Here is a 15,511-nt window from a genome sequence, read left to right as displayed (position 1 = left end):
GGCAGAAAATAGGAAAAATTGGAGAATGCTGGGTTTGCAATAAAAGACCTGGCCTTGGGCGAAAACTATGAATGGATGAATTCTTTGTATGACAAGTGTTCATGTACAATACATGTCTTACGAGGTGTGCAGAAGTGCTGTACATTGCTACGCTTTGAACACGCAGAAAGCATTTCTAGTAAATTTGGAATGACTAGAAAGAGTAAACGGGTAGAAATAGTCTTAACTTCCTCACTGTGGTCTACTGTTTTAAAATTAGAGTAAAGGTGTCCACTTTACACGCCATGAAGACGCGTGTAGGTTTGGAGGTGCTAGCAAGATCTGATTTAGTTGATACTCCGATCGCCTTTACCATGTTGAAGGTTTCGATACTCAATTTTACAGGCTTCTGAATTGACCCTGCAGCCATTCTAGAAATTTTGGCAACGACAAAGGTTCCATCATCATCCAGGATTGAACCCTGAACTTTCCAGTCCGTAGCCAGGTGCTCTTCCAACCGAGCCTTCCGGCTACTATTTTATTAGTAAGGGGGCTGTAAGTATGATAAGAATACTAATAGTCCATTTTCACCAGAAAAGACAGCTGTTAGTCAAGATAGTGCCATTCAAGGTACCGGTACCATAGAAAAATTATTATCGTGGCAATGTACTGGATTGAATGGAGTTAGTTCCAAAAGTGTAGGGAACAGTCCATTGGCTCCTAAGAACTTAAAGTAAATTAATCGAGTAGCGATATGCACGTTTATAATTTTCCCTGGGTTCATTGTAATTCACATGCATAAACGTAAAATGGAGCTGTAAACGGACCGACTTAAATATCAAGTGGTAAGGCTAAGGGCGCCTTAGGGGAAGTGGAAAAAAGGGGAAGAGGAGATGAAAAGGAAATATAAGAAAAAAAAAAAGAGTACGAGGAGGAGGAAGAAAATTGAACAGAAGTATACGAAAAGAAGAGACGTTATAGAACGGAACGGAAAAGAGACAAAGGAGTAGAGGAAATGAAGATAAGAAAAGGGGCAAGTAAAGGAAAAATAAGACAAAGGAAAAGAGAAGAAGGAGAAGGAAAAAAGAAGGTAGAAAATTGACCGAAAAGAGAGAGAGAGGCCGACAGAGGAAATGAGATGAAGGAGAGCAAAGAGAATAGTAAGAGATAGGGGTTGGGAAATAACGAAAAGGGGAGGGAGGCAGGAAAAAGATAGGAAAAGGAAGAGAAGAAAATTTGGGGAACAAGGAATAGAAGGAAAAGGGAATAGGAGGAAAGAGAATAAAATAAGAATATCGAAGTTGGCGAATAGCAAGGAAAAGAAATAGGATGAGAGGCAAGGAAAGGGAAGGAAGGCAAGGGAAAGATGTGGAGGGAATAATAGAGAAAATAAATAGGAGGAGAGAGAAAAGAAGAAGGATGTGGAGAAGACTACATAGAAGGAAATGAGAATAAGGGAAACACGAAAAGGAAGATTTGGAGAAAAGAGAATATAAATGAAAAGGAAAGAGGGAAGAGAAGGATGTGGAGGAGAGAAAATAGAAGAGAAAAGGAATAAGACGAACAGGAAATGGAAGATTTGCTGGAAAGGGAATGGAAGGGAAAAGGAATAAGATGAGAGGTAAGAGAAGAAGGATATGAAAAAGATGAAATAAAAGGAAGAGAATAAGAGGAACAGGAAATGAAAAATTTGCTGGAAAGGGAATGGAAGGGAAAAAGAATAGGATGACAGGAAAGAGAAGAAGGAAATGGAAAAGATGAAATAGAAGGAATAGAGAATAAGAGGAACATGAAATAGAAGATTTGCTGGAAAGGGAATGGAATGGAAGGGAAAAGGAATAGAATGAGAGGAAAGAGAAGAAGGATGTGGAGGATAGAAAATAGGAAAGGAAAAGAGGAACAGTAAAAGGATAAGAGAAATAGGAAAAGGAAGATTTGGTGGAAGGGAAAATAAATAGAACGAGAAGGAAGAGAAGGATGTGAAGGAGGAGAAATAGAAGGGAAAGAAAGCGGTTAAGAAAAGGGAAGGGAAGTTAATAGAAGAGTAGTGGATTGAAGGATAGGGAAGACAAATATGTGGAGGAGAGGGAAGAGAATGTAATGGAGGAGGAGACGGGTGAGGAAAAGGAAAAGGAGAGGGGAAAAAAGAGAACAAAAATGGATAGGAGGAGGAGGAGAGGAAACAAATAATGGATAGAAGGAGGAGGAGGAGAGGAAACAAATAATGGAAAGAGAATTGAAGAATGAAATACATAAGAAGAAATAGGAAAAAAGAGGTGACCAGAAAGGAAAGGGAAAGGAGCACAGAGAAAAGATGGGAGAGGATGGGAGGAGAAAAATAACGACAACAAGAAGTGTAATAGAAGAACGAGAAGGGGCAAGAGTGTGAAGAGGATAAGAACGAGAAGTGGGATGGGGAGAAGACCGAGAAGGGGGGAGGTGAAGAACGAGAAAGGAGATGAGTTGAGTGAGGTTAAGAACGAGGAAGAGGAAAATAATGAGAAGTGGGAAGAGTATGAGGAGGGAAAGAGAAGTCTGAAGAACTATAAGGCAGATGAGTGGATGTGAAGAGGGGAGAAGAATGTGATTAGGAACAGAACGAAAAGTGGTTTGAATGAGATGAAAAGGGAAAACGTGTGAAGAGAAGTGTGTGGAGAAGAATGAGATTGAAGAAAAAAGAGATTGAGGAGCAGAAGATTGGGAAGGAAAAAGAGAATGAGGAACAGAAGAATGAGATACAAAAAGAGAGTCAGGAGAAGAAGGATGAGAAGGAAAAAGAAAAGGAGCAGAAGAATGAGAAGAGAGAAGAGTATGAGAAAGCTAAGAAAGAGAAGGGAGAAGAGAGTGAGGAGTTGAATGAGAAGGAAGAAGAGTATGAAGAGAAAAATAACTAGAAGAGAGAACAGTGTAGGAAGGAACAGAACGAGAAGGAAATATGATGAGGAGAAGAAGGAAGGGAAAGGAGTTAATGAGAAGAACGAAAATTAAAAGGAAAGTGAAGAGGAGAACGAGAACTGAGAGAAGTGTGAAGAGAATAACGAGAAGGGAGACGAGTGGGATAACGAGAAGGGGCAAGATTGTATGGAGGAGAACGAAAAGTGATAAAATTGTGAAGAGAAGAGCGAGAAGGGAGAAGAGAGTGAGGAAGTGAAGAACGAAATGGTCGGAGGTAAAGGAAGGGCAAGGAGTGTGTGAGAATGAAAAGGAGAAGAAAATGGGAAGTAAATAAAAAGGTAAAAGGAGGAGAAATAGAAGATTAACAGTAATAAATAGTTTCTACTGCAGTCTATATTTATTATTCAACATTCATTTTATCTTAGAACATGGGAAGTATTCTAAGACGACGATAGAAGGGAAAATGAAAATAGTCAGAGGTATCATTCTAAAATTGTATCAGGACCTGTCATTCCTTGTGTAAATGTCTCACCCTTGGCGATCTCCCGGACAGATGGGCTGGCGGCAGCGTCCCGTTGGTTGGAGACAAGTCGTTTCCAATCGCTGTAGCACCTGTACGCGCTGATGACCATGGCCAAATAGCCGATGACGATTGTGCTGCCACGTAGTGGAAGGGAGCAGAAGCAGCACAGGTGGAAATGGTTCGTCTCGGGCACACACCGAAGCATGAGCGGCATGCCAGTCCTGTATCAAACATATCACTTCATCTTGTCTGTCATAACTTACATATTATTGTATAATTCTTATTTTTTGCTGTTGGCAATATTTATTTCAACTAAACACATTGCTTAGCATATGAAGGCTGTATTATTACAATACTACAGTTCGTGCGAGAAGAGAAAGAGCCTGACTGTATTTTAAGGCGTGCTTTCAACCAACCCCACTCATTGCTCCATACTTCAATGTCAACAATAGCAAAAATACAAAGACCTACAGCTTATTATTAGAATAAATATTTGCACTGCACCTTTTTAGGTAGTCATAGAAATTATCGCTGGCTCTTTTGCAAGAAATACATGGGAACTCTATGTGACAAGACAGTGACATAGACTTAGATTAGCAACACTGTTTTAAGGGAACGTGTTAAATATCAGGCACTCTCTCTTACCACACGGACTGTAGCATTATTTCATGTTCATAATAAATATTGTTATTAAGTGGCAGTATTGTTTTGTTTTTTTTTTTCTTTTTGACAAAATACCGATAAGAAAAGAGATTATTTAAGTCCATTAATTTCGAGTATTTTAATTGATATTTTAAGAGAAATTAAAGGAATTCCAGTATGCACAATGACTAGTGATGAGAAATATATGCAAATGCATATTTGTATCAGAATGGCATATCTTAATGAAATATTATCATTACATGTTTCTTGTTAAATTAAGGTGATTGACGCATAATTGTTAGTGCATATATGTACATATTTTGGACGTTAGTGCATATTTTGTGCATGTTTTTATTATTTTTTTCCTTTTTGTAGCGAAAACAGTTTTTTAGTTTTATGGACTTTGATCAAACATGTACCGTAACTCGTTAAAGGACACGTTAGCCTTGCTGGACAGTTTTTATGCAGCAGAAGCATCCAATGCGGAACCTTAGTATAAGAAAGGGTTACAGAGGAGGCTCGGAATTCATTTCCGGATGTAAGCAGTTTAATATACTCTGTGAAAAGTGTTTTTAAAAGCACCTTCCAGAATAAGCGCATACAGACAGATGCTGCCAAATGTTCCTCTACCTCCAGAGCCTGTCATTACAAGATAGGGGACTTCGCTTGAGTCTGCTGTTTTTTTATAGTTACCATTATTGTAAAATAAGAGAGGTATGACATTTTAATTTTGAAATACTTAATTTATTTACTGCTCTCAAATTTATTTCTGCCATTAACTCTTACCCGTTCAGGTACTAAACTCAATTGACGATGAGGCTGCATGTGTTGCAATTGCGAAGAAAGCCATGGCTTCACCCAGTATGCATAATAATCTTCCATGTATGAAATCAAATGTTTACATTCTTTCCAGCAGCATCAAGATATTGGAAACGTAGGGCGTGTAGTTTAGTGAAGCTTTGAAGGTGTTTGATGCTGCAATCAAATGTGTGGATGCAGCTGGTGGTAAACAAGGTGGGGGGTCATCAAAGAAAAATTGGCTAAAGAAGATGAGGGAAATTAGCAAAGTGCTTCAAAGGTACGATAGTGATGTGGACGTTGACCCTACCATATTGCCGGGTTATAAGTTTTGTCCCCTCCCATCATGTGATATGGAAAGAACTCTTTCTATGTACAAGTTATATTTACTGACAGGAGAAACAAGTTGGATCCTGATAATATGAAAAGGAATATTGTATCACAAAGTTTTACACAATTATGTTTTATAAAGAGAAATTAATTGTTTATGTAAAATTGGTTTCAATTAAATTATCAATAGCCATTAAGGCTGTAATTACAGGGACTGTTTTTCTTTAAGGGGTTAGGTACAGCTTACAGCAGTAAAATTTTTGGAAATATTCAACATTTTTTTTCCTTCATTACTGTATCTTGTACATTAAAATTAATATGTGCAAAACACTGTCCTTCTGCTATATGAAAAAAATATATTTTTACGATTTACTTTACTTTTTACTTATTTACTTTTTTTTTTTTAAATTCAGTTCACTGTGCAGTGATGAAGTGTTTCCGACATAACTAAAAAACTATCCAATATTCCGCGATGAAATTTTTTGTGCATATTTATGCATGTCATATCTACAATATGATGCAAGATTACTTCTCTGACTTTGATAGATTGCCTGAAAGAAAATAAATTCGTTACAAAAATTGTCAAATATCAGTATTTTCTTCTAACACTAAAACAAATATTTATTAAGGAATGTAGTTGAAAGAGCATGATATTGTAAACATGAGTTTCAGCAATAAAATAAAAGAGAGAGAACATGAGAAAGCTAACAAGGTTATGAGTTATGAGTGTTTTGTTTTTCATCAGCTTTTATACTATGGTAAGTTTGCCAGCTTTTCAGTTTTTAGTGCTTAAATGTGCAGATTTAGGAACTTTTAGTGCATATATAACTGCATATTTCGGCATTTTAGTGCATATTTACATGCATATTTTAGGTTTCTTAGTGCATATATTTCTCAACACTAATAATGACAAACAAAACTATGAGCTTGTTCTGGTATGCAGATGATAATTATAGTCTTCATTACAGACTCAGAAGACCAATTAATTATTGTGAATATTGTGTAAACTTAACCAGATTTGTAACATGTTTTAAATGAGTATTAATATTTTTTAAAATCAAACTCATATCATTACTAAGGATTCCTTAGTAAGGAACCTATGAGGTGTAAACTGGAACTACAAAACAATATTTTAGAGCAAGTTACGAGTTTTAATTAATATCATGCAGGCTAATTATTACTTTATTACAAATGGTGGACTTTTGAATGAAGAGAGTAGCCAACAAGTTATTAATGCAACAAGAATAATACGATGCTTACTCCATTATACGAGTACCTAGTAAATCGAATGATTATGAAGGGAGAGTAAAGTGAACAAATGTAATGGTGTAACGCAAACATTAGCATGTGCAGTTAATTGAAATAAGGGCTGTTTCTGCAACATCAAAACAAAACATTGAAGTTGTTGAAATGAGTAGCTTGCAGTTAGTTAACGATACAAAACAAGGCTACGCGAGAAATCAACATGTAACAGAGTTGTGTGAAGTACAACCAAAAGGAGATTGGGGAACTAGAACAGAATTGAACGCACGTGCACAAGGTTTTTCTAAAGTAAGAGATAATTTCAATTGCTCATATCATCGTTACCTTCTATTCGATCTTAAATACTCTGGTACTAGTTATTACACAGGAAATGGGATCTCATAGCAACGAGTTTTCTTGTTTCCGATCTCTGGAAACGACTTTTGAATGACGTCATGTGCGTCAGGAGTCACACTACAACTGAACTGTGGTGAGAGGTGACAGACCAGTAGTGAGTGATTTCATAGTCAGAGTGCACGGTGTTTCACAGGAGCAATGCCCAAGAAAATCGAACCTCTTTGAGAGGAGTATATTACGACCCTCTCCGATGAAAAGTAGGCCTACAGTTATGTGAAAATCATAGAAGCCTGCAAAAAAACGTGGCTTTGTTATTTCCAAGAAAGGCGTCTTCTGTGTACTTAATAAGACTGGCAAAACTTGGATGGGTTTAATTCCAGAGGGGAAAAAGCAAAGCAAAATCACCCCCGCCACAAGCCGCACACCCGAAATGGCGTTCATGTCGCGTTTGCGTTTACCTTCAGGATCTAACGCTGCAGAATACTGGTTATAGAGCTATCTGAAGGAAAAGTACTTCTGACTGGATATACGACAACATATAATTTGGAGGAATTCATTATACTTCATAGACTATAACAGATATTCCATAAAATCAGCTCAGATCTGATGTTTACAATATTGAAGAGTCTGCTACTTGTACAAGAGGAAACTGGTGGATATATACATTTACGATGAAGTTACGGAAGTGAATGTTGCATTAAAAATCCAATTCCTTGTTAAATCAGGTAATGCTCGACACTTTAAGATGGTATATAAAATAACGTCATGAGCAATAAAATCACCACATACTTTTGAAAGTTAATAAATTTCGGATAGCATAATAGACTGCAAGAGATGGGATGCATATAGGGAAGAGAAGTCCAGGAAGGCCGAAGAAAATGTGGAGCGATTTTTGTCTTGGTGCAGACAGGTTGTAAAGTATATAAAGAGAAGAAGGAAAATAAAAAGTGGCGAAAATTTTTATTATGTATATACCATAGCATTTAAATCATGTAAAATTTAAAATATATTATGATTCCTACAAATCTCTGCCCTGTGAAACCTCGCTAAAAGTAATACAACAAAATTCTCTCCCTACTGCAACCGTACCTCAGACGGTTCAGTTTATAATAGCAGTGAAGCTAGGTACTCGTAAAAGCTGATATAAATCTACATTGCCTTATTTTCTTTTATCACAGCATCCGTCTAATAAAAAAGTTTCATTATCAATTTAATTACTGTACGAGCCAAGCAGAGAACCGGGATTTCTTTTCCAACAGGAAAGTTGACATTTATTTTAACTCCCTTCCACAATGACTGTGTTTTTGTACTTACCTTGGTTTGTGTTTCATTGTTCTCTCATAGAGTGGGCGCAAGATTTCTGAGCCCCCAGCGAAGGTTACTAACGAGAGAGAAAGGGAATATAATAAACAATCAAGAATATTATTATTATACTTGTACAGTAAGACTTTACACTGTGGCATCACTCATATAAATACATTGACCCTACTTGCGAAGAACATGTGAGAAACACGAGATTTGCTATTTTCAATGTTTATACATAGAGGTCAGATGCCAGATGTATTTTTATTAGTCACTATGCGTTGTGGACTGTATTTATGCCTTAACCTACCGACACTTTTTTAATTACTTATTTTAAATAGATAAGGCTAATGTTTTCATTATAGTGTGTACAACAGTACAGCTTCCGCCACTCGTTCAAGCTGTGACGTAGTCCAGATACTCGTACATTCCAGTGTTCTAAATGTGAAATCATTAGTATGTCTACACGGGACAGAACAGCAACTGGAGAAGAAAGAGAGAAGAACTAGAAGGGGCGATCCGAACATAGCCAGCCATCTTTCAGTTTTACTATGTACCATGCTAGACAAAAACATTGCCCTCGTTGAAATTATCAAGACTTAACTCGCGGTTCACATGACGTACGGCAAATTGCGTGTCAGATGTCGATAATTTAACATTTGTTTAGTTTCAAACTGAAATATTTCACCACCACTGAAACATACACAGTATGAAAAAAAGGGCATTCATTATTTTGAGAGGTGGTAGTTTTTTTTGTCAAAATAAGACAATAAACATAGGTCCAAAAATTAATATCTTAGAAATACGTTTTAAATGTAATTTTCATTAAACAAAAAGAGCGTTCAATATGCTGAGAGGTAGTAATATTCATGAAAACAAAGCAAAAACATGTAATAAATATGAATCCTAAAATTAATGTGTTAACCACTATACCGTGAAACGAGTTGGCCCTGATTCAACTCCAGGTTTGGACAAATTACGTGGTTGATGTTTTTCCGGAGGTTTTCCTTCAGCCCATTTAGAGCAAATGCTGGGTAACTTCTGACGCTGGACCCTGAACTCATTTCGCTCGCATTATCACCATCCCACTCGGATGCTAGATGACCACAGCACTTGATAAAGCATCGTAAAATATACCAACTAAAACAATATTTTCCCAGATAAGTACTTGTTACCAATAGCACTGAAGATGCGACAGTATATTTGTCAAAAAGAAGTAAGTTATTTGTGGGATTATTTACAAAGGAAAGTTGAGTTGCGTGATAGGGAATACTTTGCTAGAAGATATTATTACGACACAGCTGAGGGACAGTTGGGTGCTTCAACTCAATCTGGAAAAATATCGCCCACAATGAAAGTACGTCTCCTGGACTTTCATTGCTAAGCAGTCACGAAAGTACAAAACCTTTTGAAATAAATCTATGCTTCGTAAAAGTCATTAATATGCAGTATTATTTACGTAAAATTGCTTTTACTGTTTGTGCGAGTGATAAATATGGAGGGCGGCGACGGAGGCAGGATCGAAAATGCAAGCACCGATAAGAAAATTGTAGCCATGGTCGTTGTTATCGACATAATTATTACTATTATTTTTCCTTCACTATAGAGAGGCCTCATAAAATTTAAACAAAATCAATATCTGTAAGACCGTGGACTTACCTTGTTAGAATTATTCTAGACGGGCAATTTTTTGTCCAGCATTGCATGTGATACTTTGTGGGCCAGACTCAGACAGAGATTTACATATAAATCAATTGCAGCGAAATCCACACAAGGGGGAAAAAATTCGCATACAGAAAAAGAGATGGAACTACGTTCTAAGACAAATTTATTATTATTTATTAATAAGGAAAAATTCATTGCTCTAAATTCGTTTAAGATAAGTATTTTACCTTTACCAAACATTAATACCTTAGTTTAAAAGTTTAACAAACACAGAATAAACTGTTGTAAATACTGTAGTTTTAAGCTTAAATACAGTCTGAGAGAACATTTCAAGATCTTTACTTTAGTGCAGTTTGGGGATGTACATGTTCAACTCGCTTTCCCAGTGCAGTTTACGTGATGTTATTAAGTCTTCTATTTACAGTGAAATTTACTTTTTCAGTGCATTTACATTCGCTCCTTTTGGTGTCTGGTGTTAGTTCACAATTCTCAATTTGGAGGAATGGGCCTGAGGATCCAAAGTTTGAATTGCAGTCGTATACTATTAAGTAGAAATTCTGAATGTGTAAGCATTTGTTAGTTCTCAGGGATTTGAAGTTACTTGGTGTGAAATATCGCTGTACTGAAATCATGGAAATACAAAATGTATTTGCATAAACATATTAATTAGCTGCAAGTATTTGATTAAGCATATCACAGATTTAATGAGTCGGAATTATATGGGCATAATGCTTATGGGGATCCTAAAGGAAATTGGTGTGGATTAGAAATAGAGGAGGCTATTAAGTAACGTTTATATCCAATAAAATGTCACAGTGAGGATAGAAGAAGAAATGCCTGAGGAAAGTGGAATAGGGAGAGAATTACGACAAGGATACCCTTTATCACCTACTGTATTCAACATATACTTGGAGGATTTAGTGAATAACTGTTTTTAGAACATGGGAGGGGTGATAGTAGAAAGGAAAAGAGCAAAGCGCTGCTGATGATATGGCTTCGTGAGCAGAAGAGGACATATCGCTAAGGGATATGCTACTGGAGCTGAATGACAGCTGTGACCAGTATGGAATGAAGGTAAATGCACATAAGACAAAGACCATAGCTATCGGAAGAAAAATAAAGTAAACTTGGGATTTCGAAATGAGGCAGTGAAACAAGTGGACAGCTTCAAATACTTCGGCATATTATAAGTAGTAATATGAACTGCTGTCAGGAAGTCAAAAAGGGGATAACAATGGCAAAAGGAAGCTTTTAATATAAAAAGGAACATCATCTGCGAACCTCTGAAAAAATAACTATGGAATAGACTAGTGAAGTGCTATATGTGGAATGTGGTATTGTATGGGGCAGAAGACGGACATTACGACGAAGTAAAGGGAAACGACTAGAAGCATTATAAATGTGGGTATGGTGAAGAATTCAGCGTGTGAAAAGGAGAGATAGAGTAAGGAACGAAGCTAGAAAGAATGTGTGAAGAAAGAATTATGCTGAAAGTGATCAAGAAGAGAAAAAAATGGGCTGGTGCACTGGATAAAAAGAAACTTCCTATTGAAGGATGTAGTGGAAGGAATGGTGAATAGCAGAAAACTTTGGGGCGGAAGAAGGTATCAGATGATAGACAACATTAAGATATGTGGATTGTATGCGGAGACCAAGAGGAAGGCGGAAAAGAGAGAAAGTTGGAGAATGTTGGGTTTGCAGTGAAGAACCTGCCCGTGGGCAAAAACTATGAACGAAATTAATGAATACTAATTAGCTTGACTATTACACTTTTACTACGTCATACTACTTTTGACCAATAAAACGGTACGAAAGGACATCTTTCAACCAATCATGGCTGCTTATCACACAATTTTATCGCGTCCCTAGCATTTGTTTATTTTTATCACTACCCTAGCATTTGTTCTTTGTTTGCCAACATTTCAAACTGCACTGGTCTGGACGTCAAAAAATAGAAAATTACAAACCACTCCAGTAGAAGCACAGCAGTTTCAAATATGACTTGCATTGTCATTCAAGAACAAGAATTAATAAAGATCACTGATCGTAGCTATGCATCTTCCCTGAAACCCTATTTACAAATAAATGAAGAGCACCATTTGGAAATCCTGAAGAAGTTGAGGGATACACGATGTACATCAACGAGTTCACTTCTATTACGCACACGTCCAATATAACATCAACTGAACCACCAACCACTAAAATATTCAAATTTGAAAATTGTACTTTCAATAATTGTTTCTTTTAAAATTATTCGTGTTTATTTTTTTTATTTCATCATCGTTAATTAAAACGTTTCTTGTTTATTTCATCATCCCTAATTAAAACTTTTCTAACACTCGTTTATATTATTTAGGTTATGTTTGTTATAGCTTTTGCTATATGATATTATGGATAGTCACGTATCAGAGATTGTTTAATACTAAGATTTATTGAAAATCATCTGTCAAGTGACGTTGATTACTGGGATCCGGATGATTGAAGTGGAATGCATATGTTTTAATAAAAATGAAACTGAATCAACAAAGCCTTCTTGACTAGTAACCGTCCACAGAGTTCAATGAAGATTCCATAGTTGACACAACTCATAACAAGAAAACAGCTAATCATAACACACTACTGCCATATAGCATAATGTTGAGATGGTACAATAATACATTTGAAGACAGTTTATTTTCGTAAGTCAATTAATATTTTATTGTATTGGAGTACTTTGTTACTTCTAATCTTTATATACTTTCTTCTAATTGTGTAATAGTCAATTAAATCCCACTCGAGTTTTGATTTTCTCTAGATAAATCTAGTGAGATTACTGTTGATGAACATATTTCAGTGGTAAGATCTGCATCAGATAAGAAGACTAGAATGGGTGTAGAGATATTCACTTTGTTATTTCGCGGGCTCAGAATGCCAAGGTTCTATCTGACATTTTTTTTAGCAAAATTGAGATTTTTATTGCATTGAATTCTGCTACTTCACAGCTCTCTACCATATAAATGATATATTGATATCTCAGTTATTTTTCGTGATAAAGTTAGTTTGAAAAGGTTCTTATCTGCATTGATTTTATTAACAACCAAACTTTTAAAATGCTCTCCTGTAAAATTTACTAAACACTAGATAGAACCTTGTCATTCTGAACCCTGGATTTATTTGTTCCGGTTGACGGTACTGTTTAATTGGAAACACATCTAATGAATATATGCACCAAGAGTTACGTCACTGCTTGAATTTGTAGTGCGGAGTGATTCCCCTATTCTAAATGCATTATACTATTCATTTGAAACCTTATACACCACGTCATATATATCACTGGAAACTGACGTCTGAACAATCAGATGTCAGTCATTCACAGACGCAGAATATATCTGTCTTCTTTATTTTTCAACTTCTTTCCACTCCAACAGTCTTCATTGGCAAGAATTTGGTCGGCGGTATATACTAGACATTAATAATTGCTTAGTGGACTCTTGATAGATCAAAAACCTACAAAAATAGGCCTATATTGCACTGAAATTTGAACATAATTATCATAAATGAATTATAATCATAAATGTTATAATGGATATGATTGTTTTTCATTATCACCATCTTCACTTTCGTTAGCACAACATTATAATTATCATCATCAGTAGATGACGTAGCCTACGTATCTACAATACCATAAATTAAATCCACATCAAATATCAACAATATTATAACCTAAGGTTAACTATATAATCAGCGTATTGAAAAACATACAAGTTTATGCAACTTGTGCGATATGTGCATTATTATCGCTCGTGTGTGTTTGAAGAACGAAGCATTAACTGGTAAAGAGAGCGATAATAACTAACTTATCCCTCCAGTTGCAAACAATATTTAATTCACGAACGTTTAATATTTATGTTTTTAAATTATAATTTATAATAATTAGTTTCTAAACAAAAATATAATCATTCAATGTAGGTTAGACCTAGTAATTCTTAGATCATAGAAGTTTTTTTTTATTTCCATGACAACGTAATGCTGTTCATGAATGATGTAAGCTAAGTTACAAATAAAAAAAAAATATATATTCTTTCGCTGAAATGAGCGATTCTGAGGAAAGAAAGCTTTTCTTCATATATTTAAGGAGCAGCTGAAATTGTTATTTCCCTTCACCCGAAAAATGAAGAAATATATATGGTGTATGAACGCTTCGTGAATTGATATGAACGTAAGATGGGTAACATTAGAAATGAGAAGTGTTTCTACACAAAACAAACGTCAATATCAATAAATATACTAATTCAGATGCAGTTTTAAACAAAATAGGTGACGGATATAAAGGAAAGAAATCTAATATTTTTAGTAAAAATGGATTTTATACATTTCTAAAAGAAGCTGATGATGGATTTTTACTTGTGAAGATGGCATTAATTATTGGATTAGCTGGTGTTTGTAGAAAACGTGAGAAACTTGATTACTACAAAGTGTAGTCGTGAGTTGATTACTGCACTCACTTTGGCATTCAGTGTCATTACCAATGTGTATAAATAGGTATTATTATTAAACGCTCGTTAATATATCATGTTACTACAGGGTTCTTTCCGATCTCTGATAACGAATTTGAATGACGTCATGTGCATCAGGAATCACACCGACAGCTGAATTGCGGCGAGAGGTGATATCTTTCATAATCAGAGTGCACGGTTTATCACAGTAGCAATGCCCAAGAAAATCGAGCCTTTTTGGGAAGTGTATATAACAACTCTTTCCGATGCCAAGTACAGTTACGTGAAAGTCATAGGAACCTGAAAAAAAAAAGTGGTTTCGTTATTTCCAAGAAAGGCATCTTGTGTGTACAGTAGTGGCAAAAAAACCAGGCCGACCCTTGTAGCTGATTTCAGAGCCTTGTTCACTCCAGATCACAATAGACTGGTAACTAAGACTTTCGTGGTTCGAATCCTGCCTGGGAAGGATTTTTTTTTTGTTCCTTATTCAAATTAATTCCCAATACTTTTCGATTGCTGGTAAAATTCATGTTCTGGGGATAATAAGTTAATTAAGTAGTACGGTAAAATATCGCTGCAATCGAAAAGTATTGGGAATAAATTTGAATAAGGAACAAAAAAAAAAAGTTTCCTTCCCAGGCAGGATTCGAACCACGAATGTCTTAGTTACCAGTCTATGGTGCTCTTGAGAGAACAAGGCGCTGAAATCAGCTACAAGTGTCGGCCCGTTTTCTTTGCCACTACTGTACCTAATAAGACTGGCAAATCTCGAATGGGATTAATTCCAGAGTGAAAAAAGCAAACAAATCCATCCCCCGTCACAAGTCGTCGCACCCCACGAGATGATACAAATTAATTCCATTCCAGCTTTACCAATCTTATTAAGTACACAGAAGATGCCTTTCTTGCAAATAACGAAACCTCGTTTATTGCAGGCTTCTTTTATTTTCACTTAACTGTACTTGGTATCGGAAAGGATTGTTATGTACCCCTCGAGTCGCCGTGCACTCTATGAGATCACTCACTACCGGTCTGTCACCTCGCGCCACAGTTCAGAGCTGTCATGTGATTCCTGATGCATATGATGTCATTCAAATTCGTTATCAGAGATCGGAAACAATCATGTATTAATATATTCAATATCATCATAAAAATATCATTAACATTATTATTTCTGTCCTTCGAAGTCTAGAGGCTACCATGGTAGCAATTAGATCCAAGGTTTGCATATTCAGACTCGTTTGAAGGCATGATTCTCTGGGAGGGAAGTAAAGCTGTGGGTTCCGTGTCGTAAATTTACGGC

At 36.0% G+C, this 15,511-nt stretch overlaps 1 protein-coding gene across 1 annotated transcript in view; it reads right to left on the bottom strand.

The window, feature by feature from the left end:
* Positions 1 to 15,511, bottom strand: part of LOC138697912 (uncharacterized) — a 46,875-nt gene that overhangs the window by 17,780 nt on the left and 13,584 nt on the right. The window contains exons 2-3 of the mRNA XM_069823505.1: positions 8,081 to 8,147; positions 3,407 to 3,618 (exon numbers count right to left, since the gene is read on the bottom strand). Of these exons, the coding sequence (XP_069679606.1) occupies positions 3,407 to 3,618; positions 8,081 to 8,097 (229 nt within the window). The 5' untranslated portion in view covers positions 8,098 to 8,147. The remainder of the gene's footprint in view (positions 1 to 3,406; positions 3,619 to 8,080; positions 8,148 to 15,511) is intronic.

The sequence above is a fragment of the Periplaneta americana genome, chromosome 4 (assembly GCF_040183065.1).
Source record: "Periplaneta americana isolate PAMFEO1 chromosome 4, P.americana_PAMFEO1_priV1, whole genome shotgun sequence".
Classification (NCBI taxonomy): domain Eukaryota; kingdom Metazoa; phylum Arthropoda; class Insecta; order Blattodea; family Blattidae; genus Periplaneta; species Periplaneta americana.
This window is presented reverse-complemented; position numbering and strand designations above follow the sequence as displayed.